At 45.0% G+C, this 22,653-nt stretch overlaps 1 protein-coding gene across 1 annotated transcript in view; it reads right to left on the bottom strand.

Moving 5' to 3' along the window:
- PRMT8 (protein arginine methyltransferase 8) overlaps positions 1-21,310 on the bottom strand; it is a 92,933-nt gene extending 71,623 nt beyond the window's left edge. The window contains exon 1 of the mRNA XM_055315565.1: positions 21,201-21,310. Within this exon, the coding sequence (XP_055171540.1) occupies positions 21,201-21,275 (75 nt within the window). The 5' untranslated portion in view covers positions 21,276-21,310. The remainder of the gene's footprint in view (positions 1-21,200) is intronic.
- Positions 21,311-22,653: the final 1,343 nt, after the last annotated feature.

Raw genomic sequence — 22,653 nt, 5'->3', positions numbered from 1 at the left:
CCTTTGGCTCAGGTCATGGTCTCAGAGTTCTGAGGCTGAACCTCGCACTGGGCTCCCTGCTCAGCAGGGAGTTTGCTTCTCCCTCTCCTTCCCCCTGCTTGTGCTTTCTCTGTCTCACTCACTTTCTCTCTCAAATAAATAAATAAAATCTTAAAAAATAAACAAATAAAGGCAACATAAAGACTTTTTGAGTCTTACAAAGACTGAAAGATTTCATCATCTTCAGGCCCTATAAGAAATATTAAAGGACATTCTTTGGCAGGAAATGATACAGGTACAAATGTGGATCTATGTCAAGAATGAAGTGCTCTGAAAATGGGTATATATATATATATATATTTAAAAAACTTTTTTCTTGTTATTTAAATGTCTTTAAAAGATCACTGTTTAAATAAAAAAACAACAATGTCTTGTGGTATTTATAACATATATAGAAATAAAATGGATGGTAGCAATAGCACAAAGGCCAGAAGGGGAAAAACAGATGTATACTTTTACAAGATTCTTATACGTGAGGTGCTGTAATTTTACTTAAAGATAGACTGTCATAAATTAAATATATACACTACAAAGCCTAAAGCAGCCACTTTGTAAAAGCACAAAAGGTCATAGATAATAAACCAGGAAAGGGTATAAAATGAAATAACAAAAAATACTCATGTATTACCCCCCCACCAAAGGCTGAAAAAAAGGGGGTGAGGGTAACAAAGTACAGATAAGTGGTATAGAAACAAATAGCAAGATGCTAAGTTTGAAACCAATAGTATCAATAATTACATTAAATATAAATGGTCTATACACCTCAATTAAAAAGCAAAGGTTGTCATATTAGATTTAAACACAGCTCTATGCCACCCTATTTGAAACTTACTTTTAGCATAAAAAAAGTAAGAGGATGAAAAATGGCATACTATGTTGACTCTAATGAAAGGAAAGCTAAAGTAGCTATATTAATATAAGAAAAAATAGATATGAGCCAATAAAATCAGGAAAAGGGATTTTTTTCATAATGATTAAGATCAGTTCATGAAGAGGACATAATTTCAAATGCGTATTGATCTAATAAAAGATATGCAAAATATATGAAGCAAAACCCAATAGAACCAATTATTAATGAAATGGAAATTGAAAGTATAATGAGATACTACCTCACATTCATTAGGATGGCTAATATTTTTTTTAAAGAAAGAAAGAAAAGGAAAATAACAAGTATTGGCAAGGATGTGGAGAAATTGGAACCCTTGTGCATTGTTAGTGGGAATGTTATATGATGTAGCCACTATGGAAAAGAGTATGGCACTTTCTCAAAACATTAAAAATAGAATTACCATATGATCCAGCAACTCCACTTATAGGTACATAGTTAAAAAAATTGAAAGAGAGGTCTTGAATAGATATTTGAGGAATATTATCCATTATCCATAAAGCTAAAATGAAGAAGCAACCCAAGTGCCCATGAATGAATGAATGAATGGATAAGCAAAATGTGATCTATGCATAAAATGGAATAGCATTCCATCTTAAAAAGAAAGGAGATTCTTACAACTACTATAACATGGATGAACTTGAGGACTTTATGATAAGTAAGAGAAAACAGTCACAAAAAGACACATACTGCATGATTCTACCTATATAGGGTAGTACTTAGAGTAGTCAAAATCATAGAGATGGACAGTAGAATGGTGGTTGCCAGGGGCTGGAGTGGCGATGACATGGTGAGTTATTGTATAATGGATATAGAGTCAGTTTTGCAAGATGAAAGAGTTCCAGAGATGAATGGTAGTGATGTTGCACAATAATGTGAATGTACTTGATACTACTGAGCTGTATTCTTAAAAATAGTTATGATAGTAAGTTTTATGTTATGTGCTATTGGGTTTAATATTACACACAAAGCATTTACTTGTCTAAATTGACAACTTAGTGTAAACTAGCTCATCAAGTTTCTTCATTCCTGAAAGGAGGAAGAAAGTACATTTTAATAATGATAGGAAAGACAAAGCTATAGTAATCAAAAACAGTATGGTACTGGCACAAAACAAAACAAAACACCACATAGATCAATGGAGCAGAACAGAGGGCCCAGAAGTAAACCCATGCTTATATGGTCAATTAGTCTACAACAGAGGAAGTAAGAATATACAATGAGGAAAAGATAATCTCTTCAAGAAATGGTGCTGGGAAAACTGGTCAACTACATGCAAAAGAAACTGGACCACTTTCTTGCATCATACACTAAAATAAACTCAAAATTGGTTAAAGACCTAAATATGAGATCTGAAATTATAAAACTCCTAGAAAACGTAAATAGTATCTTTGATATCAACCTTCGCAACATTTTACTAGATATGTCTTCTCAGGCAAAGGAAATAAAAACAAAAAATAAACTATTGGGATTAGACTGAAATAAAAAGCTTTTGCATAGTAAAGGAAACCATCAACAAAATGAAAAGGTAACAACTGAATGTGAGCATATATTTACAAATGACATAGCCGATATGGGGTTAATATCCAAAATATATAAAGAACCTGTACAGCTCAACACCAAAACAAAAAAATAAATAATCCAATTTAAAAATTGGCAGAGGACCTGAATAGACATTTTTCTAAAGAAGATATCCAGATGGCAAATAGACACATGAAAAGATATTCAACATCATTAATCATCAGGGAAATGCAAATCAAAACCACAATGAGGTACCATCGTACACCTGTCAGAATGGTTAGTATCAAAAAAACCAATAAATAACAAATATTGATGCGAATGTGGAGTAAAGGGAACCCTCACACACTGTTGGTGGGAATGTAAATTGGAACAAGTATTGTGGAAAACAGCATGGAGGCTTCTCAAAAAACTTAAAAATAGAAATATCAAATGATCCAGCAATTCCACTACTGGGTATTTACCCAAAGAAAAGAAAAACACTAATTTGAAAAGATATATGTACCATATGTTTATTGCAGCATTATTTACAATAGCCAAGATATGGAAGCAACCCAAGTGTCCGTCCTTAGATGAATGAATATATATATCATGTGGTATGGTATATATAAATATATATAATGGAATATTGTTCATCCATAAAAAAGAATGACATCTTGCCATTGAAGACAATGTGGATGGACCAGAGGGCATCATGCTGTGTAAAATAAGTCACATAGAGAAAGACAAATACTACATGATTTCACTTATATGTGGGATTAAAAAAAAATAAATGAACAAAAAACCAGAAACAGATCCATGAACACAGAGAACAAACTAACAGTTGCCAGAGGGGAGAGGAGTGGGGGAATAGACAAAATGGGTGAAGGGGAGTGGAAAGTAGAGGCTTCTAGTGAAGTCATGGGGATGAAAGGTACAGGAAAAGGAATACAGTCAATGGTATTTTAATAGTGTTGTATGATGACATATGCTAACTACACTTGTGAGCATAGTATGATGTCTAGATTTGTTGAATTGCTATGTTGTATGTCAACTGTACTTCAATTTTTTTAAAAAAAGAAAAAAATTGAGAGAGGGCAGAACAAAATGTCACCTTCAGGGATGTCTGGGTGGCTCAGCAGTTGAATGTCTGCCTTTGGCTCAAGGCATGAGACTGGGGGTCCAGGATCAAGTCTCGCATCAGGCTCCTTATAGGGAGCCTGCTTTTCTCTCTGCTTGTGTCTATGCCTCTCTCTCTCTCTCTCTCTCTCTGTGTCTCTCATGAATAAGTAAATAAAATATTTTTTAAAGAAAAATCTTTTTTAAAATGTCACCTTCATTACTAATAAAGTTGAAGCAGAAAAAAGAAATAATGATAGGAAAGAGGAAAAAGACAAGATGAACTGATCATTTGCCCAAGGAATACCTATGGGTGTTCCTAGAGCCTGGGAAAGGTAGTATCTTGAAGCAAAGGAAGGCTGGAGAAGAAGTAGGAAGGCCCAGAGTCCAACTGCCATCCCTTCAGTGTTCTGGGTTCTAAGCTTTTATCCCCTTCATACCTAAAAGGACCTGTAACCTCTGCAACCTCCTCCCGCTATTTAGTCTCTATCAGCCTGGACTTCATTCTGCTGCTTGTACACCCAAAACTTGCCCCCACCTAGGAACTTTGCACCAGCTGCTTTGTCCATGTATTTGAATGGTTTCCTCATTCACCTCATTTAGGTCTTCACTCAAATCTTACTTTTCCAGAGTTGCCTCTCCAGGTTACCCTTTCTGCAAACACCCCACCTCCATCACATTCTATTTCCTTACTTTATTTTTCTTCAGAACTTTTATTGGTACCTAATAATAATTTGGGTATTGGTTTATGTCTGTTTTCTGCATACAGTGAAAGCTCTATAAATGCAAGCACCATCAGGTGCTACGGTAATCCCACTTTATATAACTGTGCCTGACACTGGGTGTTCAATAAATATTGTTTGCAGGCATGAATGAATGAGCAAATAAATGAATGAATGATTCCCTTGACAGGGTGTATGGGGGAGCTATGCAAAGAAAAGAGCTGAAATGCCATGATGGAGCAGTTGGAAGTCATCCCTGGAGGCCCACTTTCATCCCACACCAAGCAGCTCTATCTCAGAGAGTCCCCAGGGCACATTTTGCCACCCTCCATGCTTGACTCTGGCCCCACTCTGTGCTGGCTCTTGCATGTTCCTCCACATGAATGGCTTGTTCTGCCCTGCTTTATCTCAAAGGAGGCTGAGCACTCCAGAGCCCAGGAAAACTGGGTTAGCTGTTAGCAAGCACTTTGTTCATGAGGCATATGCAGAAGCTGGAGCTATTGGAGTCTTCACATATAGAGTCCACATTTGTTACCAAGCATTACAGCTCTCTACTCTCTGCCACAATAGAGCCCTGTCTATTCCTCAGGTTCCTCCTCAAATGCTTCTCTGGTCCTACTGCCCTTCTCTGTGTTCCCTGATGCATTGCGCCCAGGCCTTGTGGCCGTGCTTGGTACCTGCTATTCCTCTGCCTAGAATCACCAGCTCCTCCCTGTCTACTGCCACAAACCTGCCCAACCCACACCTGGACAACTCCAATAAGTCTTCAAGTAGACTCAGATATCATTCCCTATAACAAGTCTCCTTTAAACACCTTCCCTCCTGAAGAAATTTGTCACAGAACATGCCATCTGCCTATTAGGGAAAGATAAATCTCAATACTTTACAAGACTCCTTTTAGGACAGCTTTTTAACATTACTAATCAGAGGGTCCCAAGATCACTTATTAAGAATCATGGGATTGGGGCACCTGGGTGGCTCAGTCAGTTAAGCATCTGACTTCAGCTCACACTGTGATCTTGGGAGCCTGAGATTGAACCCTGAGGAGGGCTCCCCATTCAGTGGGGCATCTGCCTCTCCCTCTCCCTCTGTCCCTACCCCCACTCATAGTCCCTCTGCCTCTCTCTCAAATAAATTTTAAAAAAAAAGAATCATGGAATTTCCCCCTCCATGAGTGCCATGGTCCCTTCCCCAGGTGAGTATCATTAAATTCCTCTCCTGCGCAACCACAGGACAAGTGAGGGGAAGGTTTAACCTTCATCTCTATATAGAAGAAAGTCTATGGTTTTGCTGTGCTAATAAATATTAAGGAACAGAAGGTATTGAAGCATGCAGCCTTCAGCAGGCATCCTTTGCCTCTCTTTTTCCTGCATTGCTGTTCTTAGCAAATAGTGAAATCTTTTTTTAAATTACAAGTCCTGTCCTTTGTCAACCAACAGCATCCTTCTATAGATGCTCCCTTCAGTCTTTACAATACCCTTATAATGGCTGGTATCTTGTCTGACACCCTCTGCTAAAGTATCTTGTCTGACACCCTCAAAAGCAAGGACTGTTTCTTACTTGGTTGCATCCCCAGGGCTTATCATCGTGCATGACATGGGACTGGCACATAGTACATCCTAAGTAAATGCTTGTAGAAGGAGTGACTAGTTAAATGAATAATTGGATGGATGTTTAGACAAAAGGCCCAGTAGAGAATACTAAGGCTCAGAGTTTAAGTGACTTACTCCCCGCCCCCCGCCCTCCCCCCGTCCCTGATGTCAGCAAATGATAGAAGTCAGGGCTTTCGTGCTGCCAGAGTTGACTGTAGGCAGGATTTCTGAGTCAATTTTCCCCTTCCACTCCCTAAATGCCTTCCCAGATGAATGGGGCCCATATGTGGCCTCAGATCCCTTTGGGTTTAACTTCCATATGCAAACCAGGTCTGCTTTTCTGAATTCGCTTAAAACAGGTGAGCATATAGCAATCCTGATCAACACTTACCACCACATACAAAATTACAGCTACCATGTTAACCGGGTACTATGCAAAGTACACTCTCACTATCATTTCACTTGACCTTCATGCCGATCTTTTGAAGAAAGAATATGTAATTCTTATTTCAAGGTCATTGTGTTAGAAATTAGAACAACACGGAATCAAGGTTAGTAGAAACTGCCTCCCAAATTTTAATACAGACTTAGGAAAAGCAGTATTGCTCTAAGGTCAAGATCCTGAGATGTAGGGCCAGCAGTGACAGCCCCTGCCCAAAACATTTTCCATTCAAAGCCTTGCCACTTAGGGGCATTCTTAGATCCAACAGCTCTTATTTCTTATCCTAGCTTTTCGCTAACTCACTGTGCACCCTTGAGTCAGCCTTTACCCTTTCTGGCCTTGGATTCCCATCTATAGAAAGAGAAGGGACTAGATTCAATACAAAGGAGCCCAAGAATCAAAAAGACATGTCCAAGGGGACCAAGCTGGTGACATGAACCAGTGGAATGAATGAATCCAGGTGATGACACCCACCATAGGTAAGCAGGAGGACTATGGCTGGAAGAGGATGGGCACCTTCTCTAAGAGGTGGCCAGTGTCCAATGATATTATCTTCTAATCAGAAATCTCTCGATTTTTAAATGCTGGCCTCTATGAGGCCAGATGAAACAAAAACTATGAACAGGTTTGGCTCACGTCTTCCCATTATTTATCACCATTGTGTTCACAACTGGGGATCTGAGGCCTGGTAAAAGGAAAAGTTTGGTGAAAGACAAAGCCAGAGCAAATAGTTACACAGCCCTGAGAAACCAGCCCTGAGTGAAACCTGAGCTTCTGGCTGACCAGTATAAACAAAATAGAGAAGACAGAAAGTGCTAAAACCAACAGCAATGCATGGTATTTAAGGCAGCCTAGAACTCTCTGTGTCTCTCTCATAAACAAATAAAATCTTAAAGAAAGAAAGAAAGAAAGAAAGAAAGAAAGAAAGAAAGAAAGAAGAAAGAAAAAAGAAAGAAAGAAAGAAAGAAAGAAAAACTCAATGACCAACAGTGTCTAATGTCATGGATTGGTCATGTGCAATGAGTCCATAACAGTGGGTAACAAGGGGGGAGTCTCCAAGGTTGGTGGTGAGGTCCTGTCAGAGAATGGTAACCTAGGACCAACCCCTTTCCCAGACCCCCAGTATGAAGCTCAGCTTCTGACACCAGCGGTGATATCCAAAGGAGTACAACATCCTGGCTTGGGCCTGTACCTGGGAGATAAGCCAGGTGCAACACTTTAGAAATGATGGTCTAGCACTGCATACTGGGGACAACAAAGAAGCATGGCTTTAAGAAATTTGAAGCTCAAATCTTCCCTTTCTTTTCCTTTTGCCCTGTACACATTCAGAACAGGTTAGACCTGTGACACCAAGTAAGTTTATGCATCAGTTGCCTGGGTATTAAAGGAGTCGCTGCCAGAGACTGGATTCTCTCCAACATTCGGGCCCACAGAGCCCAGAACCAAGAAACTGAGGCTGTCTCCCCATGCCACCTGAATGGTAAACTCTTCACAGTCTCTCCTGCCTGAAAAAGAAAGAGCCATTGTTCCTAGAAGCCTAGAAGCCCAAGCCTGGAAAATGAGAGAGAACAGAGGAAACTGAGCCAGCAGGTGGAAAGCAAAGATGAAGGCAGAGGTTTCTGGAGGAAAAATCACTCTCTTCCCAGATAAATAGCTAGTTGCCTGCAAGCTGCCTATCCTCACACCCTTTGTTCAAGTTAGGACCCTAAAAGAGGTCTGCTCCTTACCAAGCCAAAGCCCAGATTGACAGCATCTTTTTGCTTTTCCCCAAACCTCCACTTTCTATGCCATTTGCCACCGAAGGGGAAAACATCTCCCATTTTGCACAGCACGAATTTAGCACACGTGGGCATGTCTGGAAGGGGAAGCCATGTGGAGGATGGCGATGAGCTTGTCTCCAACTCCACTGACAACTCAATAAGGGGAAATTGGCATAACGCTGCACTGGGAGGCACTTGAGATAGCAAATGAATCACAACAAAGTTTAAGTCTTGCACAATACCTCCTCCCTTTCCCAAATGGCCTTATTCCCATGGTCTCATTTAGTTCAGAGGCACCCCTATCAGGTAAGATAGATTAGGATCAGTTCCATTTTTCATTCGGTAGCTGAGAGTCATAGAAGGCAGATGACAACAGAGTTTGGATCATGGGTTCTGCCTCCTGGTTTCTCAACTCTTTCTACACTACCTAGTATCAGCTGAGGGCCTAAGGAGCTAGAGCAAATAGCCAAGGGAAGTTGAGGCAGTTCCTCCTTAGTGCTTAGGACAGAGCCTGACTGTCTTGACTAGATCACGTGGAATATACTCCAGAGGTGGGGAGACAGATCTCAAGAGCTCTAAGACTGTGGATCTTTGATGCTGAAGCAGAGCTGGAAAAAGAAAAGGAGGTGGGTGCAGGCTTGGCAGAGCTTCTGTGAAGTCTCCAAGAAAAGCCATCAGATATGGCCTTGTGGGAAAAATCCAAGGACCCTGCAGGACTGGCAGCCCAAGCCATTGGTTTGGTTTTCTTCACATCCTGGAATATGGAGCATCTTATTTTTAACCTTATAAACAGAGGAGTGAATAGCAGTGCTGGACCAATATACCCTGAATAAAGTAGCCTGGGCAAAGCCGGGGGCAGGAGTCATGCCCACTCTCCAGAGCAGCTGGGTCCTGGAGCCGGAGTCGGCAGTTAGGAGTGCCTCTGGTTAGGAGCCAGAGCCTCTGGGCGATTCAGATTCCCTTATCTGGGCACATCCCCCATTAGGTCTCCTGCTCATCACTGCTCATGAGCCAGTGATGCTGGGTATATATTGTCTGGTCTAAACCCCTAAATTCCTCTGCCTCAAGCAAGGTTTTTTCAGGAGCCTTCATGGTCTCTCTGCTGCATCTTGCCACTGCTAAAGTGTGGGGGAATTACCACTTGCTCAGGCAAAACTCTGACCCCCACCTTTTCTGGAATTTATGCCTTGCCTGTTCAGGAGGATATTAAACTTATACCCTTGTTTATCCAAAAGTCTGCTCTCACTCAGTTTGCCATGACCATAAACCTTCTTCCTGCAATTCTAGAAAAGCTTTGGCCAACAGCAGTCAATATCTAACTGGGACAGATTAACTACAGCATAGCTTTGGGTCGGGAGACTTTCTTGTTATGGTAGGATCCTACGTGACATGGCTGAGACCAGCGTATTAGGAAAGGACCAATAGATAGATAACCATATAAACACCAGCTTCCATAGAACACTTTCCATACCAGAAAGGTGCATGTAGCAATGTTCATTCATTGAACAAATGGTTTTAAACCTCTAATAAACCCGCTATGGAGGGTGCTGGGATTTGATGATGAACAACAGCACACAGACAGAGCCCCTACTCTCACAAAACTTATGGTAGACTTCTAGACAAGGAAATCAGCAAGTACAGTGTGATGTGTGTCATGACAGAGGATGCACAGGTACTATGGGATCACATGTGTGGGAGAATGAAGCCAGATTTGGATAAGGTTGGATAAGGGGGTAGTGTCAGGGGAGGCTTCAAGGAAGCAGTGCTTTCTAAGCAGAGACCTAAAGGATGAGTAGTAAGTACCCAGAAAATAAAGAGAGGGATACAGTCAAGTATAGCTGGAGTGGGCAGAAAGGATTTATAAGAAATGAAGGAAAGGGGATGCCTGGGTGGCTCAGTGGTTAAGCATCTGCCTTTGGCTCAGGGTGTGAACCCAGAATCCTGGGATCAAGCCCCCCACCAGGGTCCCCACAGGGAGCCTGCTTCTCCCTCTGCCTATGTCTCTGCTTCTCTGTGTGTGTCTCTCATGAACAAATAAAATCCTACAAAAGGAAGGAAGGAAGGAAGGAAGGAAGGAAGGAAGGAAGGAAGGAAGGAAGGAAGGATGGAAGGAAAAGGAAGGTGGAAAAGCACTCGGGCAAAGCCCTGTGAACAATGGTAAGGAGGGGACCTTTCTCTTAATAATACTGGAAAAGTCACCGAAGGGGTTTAAGGAGGTGAAAAATATAACCAGATTCATGCTGCTTTTAAAATACATCTTAGCAAGGAAAAGGAAGATGTGTAGGTAGTGTCCAGGAGGTCCAGGCAAGAGATGGGACTCCATGAACCAGGATTATAAAAGTGGGACCAGAAAGAGGAGGATAAGTTCAGTACAAAGAAATAGACAAACCTGTGGGATATAGAATCATCACTCACTGTGGAGAAAGGAGATAGGCAAGTCAGGGCTTGTGACTGGTAGATTAATACTAAGCAGGATAAGAATCAGCAAGAGGAGAGGCAGGTTGCTAGGAAGAAATGCTATCCCACAGGGGAGCCTGTGAGGTCTCTCAGTGGGGATGTCCCATGGGCTATGAGGGTCCAAGCTCAAAGGAGAGATCTGGGCTGCAGCTTGGAGTCTGGGAATCATCAGCATAAAAACTAGTAATGAAGCCAAGAGAAGGGATAAGATGGCCTGGGCAAAGTGGGTAGTTAGAAAAGGAGGTGACTCAGAACCCAGCCCAAAGGAAAACCACAGTACCCGAATTGCATAATAAATGTTGCACATTAGCCAAGTCAGGGCTGCATAACTTTTTTGACCCTGCAATACAGATCTATCTCTATAAGACTCTCCCTCAGAATCCCACACTTGACCTCACCCTAGCATGGGTCCCACATACAGCACACTCCCCCATTTTGGGTCATCAGGTCCTGGGTCAAGCTCAGAAGCTCCAGGCTAGTAATTAAATCTGTACCTTATGTATCTCCTACTACTAATTGCAAACCACATAGGACAAGTCTGTAAGTGTTTGCGCATGTGCTTCTGCATGATGAACCTACAGGTGTATGCAAATATCCCTGCGCATAAAGACACCCACACAACCTACAGTCTGGACTAGGTCATTTATATCCACCCAGACTGAACATTAGAAGTTACTGTTCCTGCTTTGTACTACAGATTTTCCCCTAAAAACAAAACAAAAGCTGGGCAAATCAACAGTTACAACAGAAGGAAAAAAGAAAACATTTGTCAAGATTCTTTTCTATGTCTTATTCCATGATCAAATTTAATCCTCATGGCTAACCTGTAAAGTGGATTTTGTAATCCCAAAGGGATGAAGGTGAGACTGAAGCTCAAATTTGACTCCAAAACGCTCCCCTATACCACCCTGGAAGGATAACTTTAATTCTGGAGAAGGGGGAATAGAAAGAAATTCTAACAAAAAGAAAGCTGGTGTGGCATATATGTGATATACAGGTTTATTATCTTTATTCATTCAATAAATATTCATCATTCTCCTGCCATGTACCTGGAGGAAAGAGCTGACCAAATGCATACAAGTAGAGAGCATTCCTTAATTAGGATTTTGTATACGTGTCTGATGGGCTGTAATTATTTTTGTGGGACGGTCTGATGGAGCCTCCTTGGAGAGCAGCTGTCATAACTGCTTGTCAGGGACAGATGAAGTCCCTGAATTTAAGGTTGTCCATGGGAATTGTAGCCTTTCATTTGCCAGCAGGCCCAGCCTTGGAAGGCCACCGCTCTACTTCAGCTAAGGAGAGATTACCTCGCACAAGAGAGCTACAAACAGGGCCCTAACTGATGAATTTGCTAATGGCCCTTCCCTCTGTAGTGGCATTAGCTTGGTTGCATCTTGGCTAAACCTCCCCCAGGTCAGGCCTCACACGCAGTGAATATATTCTGCTAGATTTATGGCAAAGAGGGGAGGGAACAGGGAGTTTAAGTCAGTCATTAAACATCCAGTTTGCCACATGAGCCTGCAAAATATCTCTGTCTTATCTCTTCCCTTCTCTTGTGCCTCAGTTTCTTTCAGTAGGAACATGGAAGAAAGTTACTAATCAATCAATCCAGTAAACCAAGAAGGGATTGCTCTCTTTCTAGCAGCAAGGCTTATGAAGGGCATAGACAAAGTCTGAGGTTTTGGGCCTTCCCTCAGAAGGTCTGCCACAGAGCATGATTAAAACTCTCCCATCCCTCATTTCTCTCACATTTGTAGGGACCCAGGGAGGTTTCCATCTCATTCTTTAAATGTTGCCAGACATCTTCTTCCAAGAGCTGGGAGTGGAGGTAGGCCAGCCAGTGGGTCACAGAGAACCCCAGCCCTCCAGTGACATAAGCACGTTACATGGGGGGCTAGTGACCAGGGGGTACTAAAAAGCCTTCCTTGTTTTTACCATCTTCATGGCTCCAGCTGAGTCGATGATTCAGTGATTGACTGACCTAAATCAAAGACACCCTCCCTTGGCTTCTCTGCTCCAGCTCTGCTGAAACTAGCTCCATAACATCAGTGGTAAAGGCTCTCCATTCATCGGCTCCCCCTTTTGTGGCAGCACTGGATAAACCCAGATTACAAATAACAGTTCATCTTTCTTGAGCATTTACCATGTGCCAGAAATGTGCTTTATGTGAAATAACTTGTTTAATCCCCCTAATAACTCAATGGTATAAAGTGCTATTACCATATCACAGACGATGAAGCCAAGGCACAGATGATGATAATAACTTGCGCAGGCTGGTAAACTGAAATCTGACACCAGGCATGCCAGTCCCAGAGGTTACACACTTAACCTCACACAAAACCGCCTCAGGCCAGAAGTCAGTAGCCCACATGGTTTAACTGTTTAGAAAATAACAAGAAAATCCTTATCCCTCCAGCCCTCACAGAATTGCCCCTCAAATAAGCTAGTAATGGGCTTCACTAAAATAATTCCTTGGCAATGACAAAGCAAACCTCCTAGGAGGATGAGGGGATCTAATACATGGAGGCTGCTACAGAGTGACAGGCTCCAATTAGCCATAGGCCCTTTCTGGAATATGCATGGAAATGCATCAGTTCCTTCCCAAATCCCCTGAAGCTTTCAGTAAGTGGGAGCTGGTGTGGGGCGAAGATAAGAATAAGCTCAAAGTTGGGGATGTGGATAAAAACAGGAGGCCCAAGTCAACAGCAGAGCACATTCCAATTCTGAGAATACCCCACCTTGGCTACTTTCTAGCTCTATAATCAACCACTGCAAGTTCCCACTTCTTCAACTGCAAAATAGAAATAGAAATAGCTGCATTATAATCTTCTTGTGTAAATTAAATAAGGCAATGCTTACAAAGCACTTAACACTGTGCCCAACGCACAATATGGACATTAGAATGGCAGCTTTTGTTATAATTATTTCTACTGCATAAGGAAGGAAGTCCCGATCAAGACACTGAGAAGCCAGTGGGCAAGGTGGACCGCTGAGCAAGCAGGAGCAAAGAGACTTGGAGGAGAGACACTACCTTCATCAACTTTGCAATTGTTCTGAGGCCTATTTATGTATTCATTCAGTCATTTGTCTGCCATTTTCAACCCAAACCTGATATATGTGGACATTGTGTCAGATGACGTCATAGATTGAATCAAGTTGAATCAAGTCACCCTCCCTCAAAATGTGCTGAAGTTCTAACCTCCTATGAATATGAACTTGTTTGGAAAAAGTTCTTTGCAGATGTAATTAAGACGAAGTCATACTAGATTCAGGTGGGCTCTAATCCAGTATGACTGGTGTGGTTCTAAGAAGAAGAAAGACAGACACCCACATGGGGGAGAAGGCCATGTGAAGGTGAAGGCAGAGATTGCAGCAATGTGTTGACAAGCTAAGAAATATTGAGCATAGCTGACAACAGTTAGAAGCTAGGAAAGAAGGTAGAGACAAATTCCCCCTAAGAACCTCCAGAAGGAACCAACTCTGCTGACACCTGGGTTTCAGACTTCTGGCTTCAGAACTGTGAGAGAATAAATTACTGCTGTTTTAAGCCAGACAATTTGTGGTCCTTTCTTACAGCAGCCCTAGAAAACAAACACAGGTGATAAAACCACAAAGATCCATTTAAAAACCAAAGTTCCTGTTCTGAAGTCTTTGCAATTCATTTTACCCCCCAAAAGAGGCATAGTGTGTTAGACAAGAGTTTCTCCCCTCTTGTCCCCTCTAGTCCCCCTCTCCCCTCTAGTCCACCAGTGAGGACTCCAGGCATAAGGATATCTTACATGAGTAGGCGGTGTGGAATGAGGATTGTCCCAGCCACAAGTCATATCAGGTCCCTGCCACCCACAGGGCATAGCATTGATGACTGTGAAAATGAGGATGGCAGGGTGGTGGTGGAGGCTGGGAAAGAAAGCCCAGAAAATGGAAGGTGGGACTGATGTCTTGTTTTCAATTTCTTCCAAATCCACCAAACCTCATTTCTCCTCTTAATTTCCCCATTCTTTCTCTTCATATTTTAAGTTTCTAGTCTAGTCCCTAAGGTGCCTTCATAGCCTCATAAACCAGAAAAAGCACGAATTGTGGTGGCTAGAAGAGTTTGAATCCCAGTTCCATCACTTACTACTTGTGGGATCTTGGGCAAGTAACACTGTCTATGCTTTGGCTTCTTGGGCACCAAATGGAGATAATATGTAACCCAGAGTGTTATGAACGTATGTCTGACATACATTGTATAATGCATGTGTGCCTATATGTAATGTATGATGGCATCCATTGAACGAACAAGGTGTTGTATGCCGAGGCGTTTTAAAGGTCACGTGGAAAGGACCACGATCTCATTATACACAGAGTTTATGTTCCTAGATTATATGTACAGAAACTCTGGTTTTCAACATTTTATAACAGGGCCTACTAAAAAATTAGCACAAAAAATAAAAACAATAAATCAGATGCTATGTTTAAAGGATCAAAGCCGATGTCTAAATGCCAATGTCTGAATAGCATTGACCTAGAAGTAAACATGGTCTCAACATCAGCACTGAAGATCTCTGTGATACCAGGCAAGATTTTCCATCTCTTGGCTTAAATGATTTGAGTTTCCATCCAGCTCTAAGACTAAGACTTTATGAAAATGTGCACATCAAGCTGTTTGCTCTTACAAAATTACACTTTTAAAAGAGCTCTTTACTCATGGGTCACCCATTACAAATCTAGGGAAAGCTGTGATGCTTGAGGGAATTCTGATAACAAGTGAAGTGGAAAAGCCATTTGATGTGTGAAATATCCGATGGGCTGGATAACACAGGAAAGGCAAGTCTTCTTAAACAATCCTTTCCTACTTATTCATACAAGAAGGCTAATGTCAGACTATCAGAGACACAGAGGTTGGAATACCTTGAAAAAATAAAAAGCTAGTAATGAGGGTGAGACAGCCCTAATACAGTCCAAAATCCCAAAGACAACCAGACAGTTTTTATCTCCTTTTGGAATAATGTAAACAAAGGTGATTTCATAGAAGAGATTGAGCTCCACTTCTAGAAGAACTTCCTACTGAGATACATAAGAAGTTTGGGGGAAATTACCTTCTCTAGAGCTTTTCAGTGAGAAACCAAGCAGCCCATTACATATCCTGGGTTAAGTAAGTGTGCTTAGCAGCCGCAGCCTGGACAAAGTGACCTTTTGGAGATCCCCATTTGCCTGTGTTCTGTCTATGCCTCCACTAAGTCTGTTCACAATGGTACAATAATGCCTGCATTTCACACAACATGATCCAGCTTCCAGTTACCTTGGCAGTTCACATATTGTCATGCTGCCCACTTTTCCCCTGCTGGCACAGTAGACTCCAAGGTGTAAGTACTGTTTTTATAGATTTTTGCACGTTCCACACTGGTATGTGATAATCACTTCACATTGCAGTTAGCAAAGAAGAGGAAATGAAACCCACTCCTGAATTGGAGATGAAAGTGTTGTATTTCACCCTCCTTGACAGCCAAAAGCCAATTTAGGACTCTCTGAAAAGCCAAATTTCTCGGGGTGGGGGAGGGTGGGGGTAGAATGTGGGTATCTTCTTAATTCTTCTGAACTCACTTAAGGATTGAAATCATTGTTTTCTGAGAGAGGAAAAATCAATGTGGATTATGGTTTATGGATCATTTCAGCTAGAGAAACAAGGAAGTGGGAGAGTTCATCTGGTTTGCACTTTTTCAGCAAGACTCCTACAAGTTAGCAGGATAATAATCATAAACACTTAGTGAGCACTCACCATATTCTAAACCCTTTGCATGAATTAATTCACTTAATCATCACAACAATTTTAAGAGGCCCAGAGAGGTTAAGCTATATCCAACCTAACAACACTTAATCCAAGCTGGATTTTAAGCTGAGCAGTCTGGCTCTAGAGCTGATATGGTGAGTTAGCTCCCACTAACACTCTTTGGAAGGAGACATGGATGCAGACCATCCTCAAAGAAGTGGACCTATGTCTTGCCTACTCCTGTCTTCTTCCTCCTCAATTCTCTGACCTTTATATTGTAGGACGACACACATCAGCTGGATGGAACTTCCTGAGGAGAGGGATCCATTAGCCACAGCCACATACTCCATGTCAGAAGTCAGCTCAATGCTCCCCTTAACTCATAGAGCAGTACTCTCTACTACCCTAACCCCATTGTTCCATTGTAGGATTTTTCTAAACCCATAATTATTCTCTCTCCCTGGGTCAGTAAGTCAATAGAACATTAAAAAAAAAAAAAACCAGTCTCTAAAACGACTCCTTTGCTAAAACTCTTTTCTTACTCCTGAGGGCTTTCCTCTGAGGTGCTAAAACCCCAATCAGGGAGTCATCACCATAAATAATGCATCAGGCTCTCACCAAGAATCAGTAAAGCAAGCAGCAGCTCAGAAAAGTCCATTATCCCCCCCCATGGTTTGTAATTGGGCATTGTGATTAATCCATTTATCTGCTATTCAGATGAACACCCCATAGTAAGAGTCAGTAATTACAGAATACTGAATAGGTACATGAACAACCAAAATGTACCCGTTCTTCGAGTTGCTGCAGCAACTTGATTCCCAGAATCTTTACTCATTTTGAGTTTTAAAGGTCCATAATAGCAGAGGGGAGGGAGATAGGAAGCCCAATTTTCAGAAAGTCATGAGTAAAATCCAGAAGGCTCATAAGCTTGCTTGTGCATAATCACATGAATCAATTCAGTCAACATTTATTATTCACTGTGTGTCAGGCACAGTGTTAGGAACAGGGTATGCCAAAAAGAAAAAAAAAGTTCATTATCTAACTGAAGAAATAGACATATAAAGAGCCAATAGGAAAAATGAGAAATTTATTAAGAACACAGAAGAAGGAAAATGAAAATGAGTACTCACTCCCCATGAGGGTGGAGGATAAGTGCAGATCTGGGAAGGGTGCCCAGAAGAAATGACCTTTGGGTTGAGTGTTGCAAGTTGAGGAAGACTTTTTTCCCCAAGAAGAAGGAGAAAGAGCAGCCCAGCAGAGGGACCAGTATGCACAAAACAATTCAGGCAGGAAGTGGTCTGTACAGTGAATTGCATTGGGCAGGTACGAAAGGACTTTGTATACTATACTAGCAAAACGGGGCTTTATTTTGTATCCTGTTTGCAGTATGGCAACATGGTAAGTTTTTAAAGAGATATGTGATCGTGAGCAGATTTGTGCTTCTGAAACCCCACTGAGCAGTGATAACGATGAGGCGGGATTAGAGAAGAGGACCAGCAGTTAAGAGGCTACTGCTGTGGAAAGGGCAAAAGCGAAGATGACCTGCCTCGGGCACTGATAGTGAGCTGAATAGGACAGTAGGATGGAATAGTCAAACTGGAGGCTTTGCAGGTCTTTCAGAAGGCCATATCAGAAAGTTCCTGATGATATGCAGGGAGCAGAGGTGATGATGCCTTTAGCTGAGGAAGAGAAGTATATCAAGGAGCCCGATAAAGCGTAAATAGAACTAACATTGCTTCATGTATATCATGTGCCAGGGGCTGTCACAGTATTTTCTTATATCCTATGCTTACTCTGTACCATAAGGGGAACCAGCTCAAATGAACACATACGGGGACTGAAGTCAAAGTAGTTAAAGAGCGCACTCAGAGCCATCCAGGACATACTGTGCCCACCAAGCCTGTGCGCTGATGTTTCCACTGCCCCAACTCTGCACTTCACTTATTGAGGGAGGCTTTGCTCACAATATAAGCAACTTTATTCTTCACTTTCTCCTTCTGTCTGACAATGAGAATGTCTTTCCCTATCTTTATCTTGTAAAAGAAAGAAAGAAAGAAAGAAAGAAAGAAAGAAAGACCTTCTTGCCTACCCTCAACAAGACATTTCTCCCTCAAAAAGTATCTCTGCCCTCCTGACTCCTCACACACTCCTACTCACACATAACATTATTTTAGAAGTAGCAAATGTAGGGCAAGGGGCAATGAGTCAGAAGTGGTGGCAGTCTGGTTCCAGGGCTGTCCTAGCCCATCAGGTGACTTTCAGAAACTGCTTGACCTCTCAGCTCTTGTGTCATCACTTATAAAATGGGGATATGGAATGAATAGTAACCTTTGCTTACCTCACAAGATTATCGTAAGAGGAAATGAGATAAAGTGCTTGCAAATGACATTAACAAAAGTAAAAGGTGCTATAGAATTATCTGGATTATTGGGCACTGTGGTCCATCAGACTGTGATCTCCTCTCTGGGCTGAGGTCTGGTTGCCCTTATCTTTCAATCTGGAGGACCTAATTATTCCTGGTACAGAGTCAGGGTCTGATAAAGATGTTGAATCAGCAACAAGGACCACTACCACCATTGACACACATACACACACGCAAACACACAGGTGTCCTTTCCTCTCTCTCTCCCACCATAATGCAGGCAAACCCATAATACCTCTACTTTTGGAAGTACTGCTCTAATCCTGGTGTATTCCCAAAACAGTCAGTTCCTGGAGGAAAACCAAGTGATTGTCACGCGCCTGGATGCCTCCACTGGGCACGTTTGACCAAGTGTGAAACCTCTCTTTCTCAAGGGAAATTGCTAAGCACTGAACCCCCCAGACTCACCGCCCTCCAAGAAGCCCAGCTGGGTCTGCAACCCCCACACCTTTCTGCCAGGCATGAGACGTGTTTTTTTTTTTTTTCCTCCCAGGAGCTCCGCCGCCTCTACTGCTGTTTTCATTGATGCCTTGAGCAGAGCTGGCATGTGCGACTGCTGAGAAGGGGGAGCGTGGAGCCGCGGGGGAAGCAAGTAAAAATAGCCTGGCGCGCGTCTCTCTGCCTGCTCTGGACGCCTTTAACCCTGGCCAAGGTGGGGAGCTCAGCAGCCACTACTGCACTGTGCGGAATCTGGCCAGAGGGTCTGCACCCAGTGTCCCCGCCCCGCGGTGCGGGGGCTTAGAGACCCGTGAAAACTTTTTTTTAGAAACCGAGAGGGGGGAGGGAAGAGCAGAAGAAAGCTGTTTCTTGCTTCCAGCGCTCCAGCCACCTGGCTGCAAGGACTGCTACGTGCCCACTGGTCCAACACTTTACAGAAGTGCAGCCTTGACTCTGAGCTATTTTTAGCAACCTCTTCCGCGGGTGGGCGATCAGAGGGAGGATGCAAGGGGATTAGTAAGGCTAGCTCTCTGCTGTGAAGCTGGGCGCCCTTGCGGGCTGGGGAAGAGGAAGTGTGAGGGGACCTCAGGCATGCTGGCTTTGCCCTAACTCAAGGAGACAGCATTAGCTACTGAATGCCCTACTGTTTTCAAGCCCCAGAGCGTGTTTGTTTTTCGAAATCGACAATTGCCAGATGCATGCTGCTTCTAGTCTCTCAGATAATGGGGATTTTAAAAGCTTTGCTGCCTATGCTGTGGGGTAAGGGTTAGCTGCTGATGAAGAAGGGTCTCTTTTACCTTTTTGCATTCCAGCAAGACAGAGGGACAATCCCCGCGCCACACCTCCATCCCCGCCCCACGCTGCATATGGGTAACCATATGTGAAATGTACGGCAGCCCCACCAGACACCCGGCTATTAATAGAGCCCGGGAGTTTGCTCTCTTGTCTTTTTCCTGCCACCGAGTAAGGGATGATCTTCACACACATACCCCACTCCACCCCCACCTCGGCGCACCGTTTCTCCGGGAAGGTAAGGGGGCTGCCCACGCTGATCCCCTTCGTGACTACAGGTGCCTAGAGCCAACGGACTAGCGCAGTTGTAACGACAGCAGGGTCAGTACGAGGCCAGGGAACACAGCCTCCAGTCTTGAGACGTAAAACCCAGCAGGGCTCTTGGAGGCTCAGGGCCAATTCGAGAGCAGAGAAAGGGCAGCTACTGGGCTGCCGAAGGTGGAGGTCGGGGGGGGGGGGGCGGCTGGCAAGAGCGCAATTTGCGGAGCTAGAGCGACCTCCTCCAGGTCCGCTGCGGGACGCGTGGCGGCAGACCCCTGGTCGCCGCAGCCCTGGGCGCGCAACCCCCACCCGGCGCGGGCTCGGCTGCTGCAGGAGCGGGCGCTGTCCCTGGTCCTGAAGGTGGCCGCGGCTCCGGCTGCCTACCCGGGTTTAGCGCCCCCGAGGCCGCTCAAACGTTTGAGGGCTGCAGACCTCTCCCCGGCCCGGATCTGGGCGAGCGAGTCTGGTGGTGCTGCCCAGGTCCCATCACCGGCTCGGTTCGGGCCCCCCAAACGGCCCGGATCTCTCCGCGGGGCTGCGGGGACCGGGAGCTGGGGACTGTTGGAGCTTCAAGGGTAAAGCGGAGGCAGCGGCTGGAGACGGTCAAGGCGCTGCAGGGAGCCGGCGTGGCCCCCGGGATCACCCACTCCAGCTTTGCACAAAGCCGGGACGGTGGAGCCCTAATGCAGCCCAGAGAAGAGGGCCGGGGAGCGCTGCCGCCCAGGGTTTGGGACTTGGGGAGAGAGAAGCGAGCAGCGGGTGACAGGAGAGGGAGCCGGGGTGAGCGCGACTCTTTTGCATTTTCAAGAGGGAGGGGACCTGAGACATGCACTGCCTTTCCCCCACCACACACACACACACACACACACACACACACTCGGCCGGCAGAAGCAAGCGGGATGGAGCCGGGGAAAGTTTGGCACTAGGTGCTGAGCGGCGGCGGCGGCGGCGGCGGCGGCGGCGCGCGGTGGTCCGGGGTGGGCTGCCGGGGTCGCCCAGAGCCCCGGGCCTCTCGCCTCCTTACCTCGGTGTTCTCGGCAGCGTTCTCCGCCATTTTCCTCCTTAGGAGCAGGCAGCGGGAGGAGTGTTTCATGCCCATAAGAGCCAGCAAGGGTTTGGTGATACAGGGATAGTGGAGAAAGAGAGAGCTGGTGTAGCTTTAAACGAGAGAGAGAGAGAGAGAGAGAGAAAGACAGGAGAGAGAGAGAGAGAGAGAGAGAGAGAGAGAGAGAGAGAGAGAGAGAGAGAGAAAAGAAAAAAACCCAACCCAGCCCCTCTGCTGGAGCGTCAGCCGATACAATCAACTACGGTTGAGTCTTTTCTGCAGTCTCCACTTTGTTTTATTTTCCTCCCTTCTCATCTGCTCCGGATTCCTTCACACAGTTTCAAGTGCTTCTCTCGCACCCGACCCCCTCCCCGCCCCTCTCCACCCGCGCTGCGGGCTGAGCTGGAGGGAGGCAGCCCCGAAGGCTCCGCGGCGGCGGTGGCGGCGGCGGCGGCGGCGGCGGCGGCTCCTCTCCCGAGGCTGGCAGAGTCCGGCCGGCCGGAGGCAGCCACCAACTCCTCTCAACTTCTGCCGATCCGCTGGGCGAAGCAACACGCTTCCTGCGCGTCTCTCCTAGGGGCTGAGCCGGGTGAGTGGGGGCGGGGTAGGAGGTTCGGTAGGGCGGGCGGCGGCTGGGCGCACTCCGAGGCCCCCAGCGCCCCCGGGCCCGCCGCCTCCCCCGGGCTCCGGGGGTCTCCGTGCACCCCCGCTCCCCGGCGCTGCGCACAGCTGGAGGGCGAGGGCCGCGGGGCGCCGCCGGGCCACGCGGGCGGCTCGGAGAAAGCAGGCGCGGGGCTGGGCTCTTGCCTCTGCCTAGCCCCGGCTGTGTGTCCTCCCACCCAGGACAAGCTCTGGGCAAGATTGGGCCATAGTTACCTCGCCCCCACCCCACCCCAACCCCCTAGCTCTTCCGTCAATCCTTGGTGCCTTCCTCGGCGAATTACCGCTTCGGGAGCGAAGGGGTGGGTGTCTGGGTGAGGGAGGGTCCTTAACTCCTTCAACTCTAGGGCTAAGTGTGCTGTCATCTCTCCCTTTTCTCCCACTGACCCTGTCCAGGCGCTTGGGGCTCCAAGCCTCTGTCAGGCTGAGAGGTTGCGCCAGAGGTTCGGCCAGAGGTGGCTTCGGAAAGACTGTGGGACAAAGTCAAATACATGAACCTATAGGCCTGTTACCCCTGCCTCAGTCTTCCCGAGCGGCCCCCTGCCCACACATTTCTCTTCTCCCTCCTCACCCCTCCCCCATCGTCACCAGATTTTGAAGTCCCTTTTATGGGAGAGAGGGAGGATGTCACGTACCCATTAGGATTCTCTTGATCCTTTTTTAAGGGAGTTTGGGCGGCAGCAGGGGGTGTGAATTTTTATACAATGCATTCCTGTCTTCACTTTGAGAGCTTCTTTTTCTCTGTCTTACTGGCCATCTGTCAGGCGGGTGG

Source organism: Nyctereutes procyonoides, unplaced genomic scaffold (assembly GCF_905146905.1).
Source record: "Nyctereutes procyonoides isolate TBG_1078 unplaced genomic scaffold, NYPRO_anot_genome, whole genome shotgun sequence".
Classification (NCBI taxonomy): Eukaryota; Metazoa; Chordata; class Mammalia; order Carnivora; family Canidae; genus Nyctereutes; species Nyctereutes procyonoides.
The sequence above is the reverse complement of the archived record's forward strand: the minus strand, read 5'-3'. Positions and strand labels throughout refer to the sequence as shown.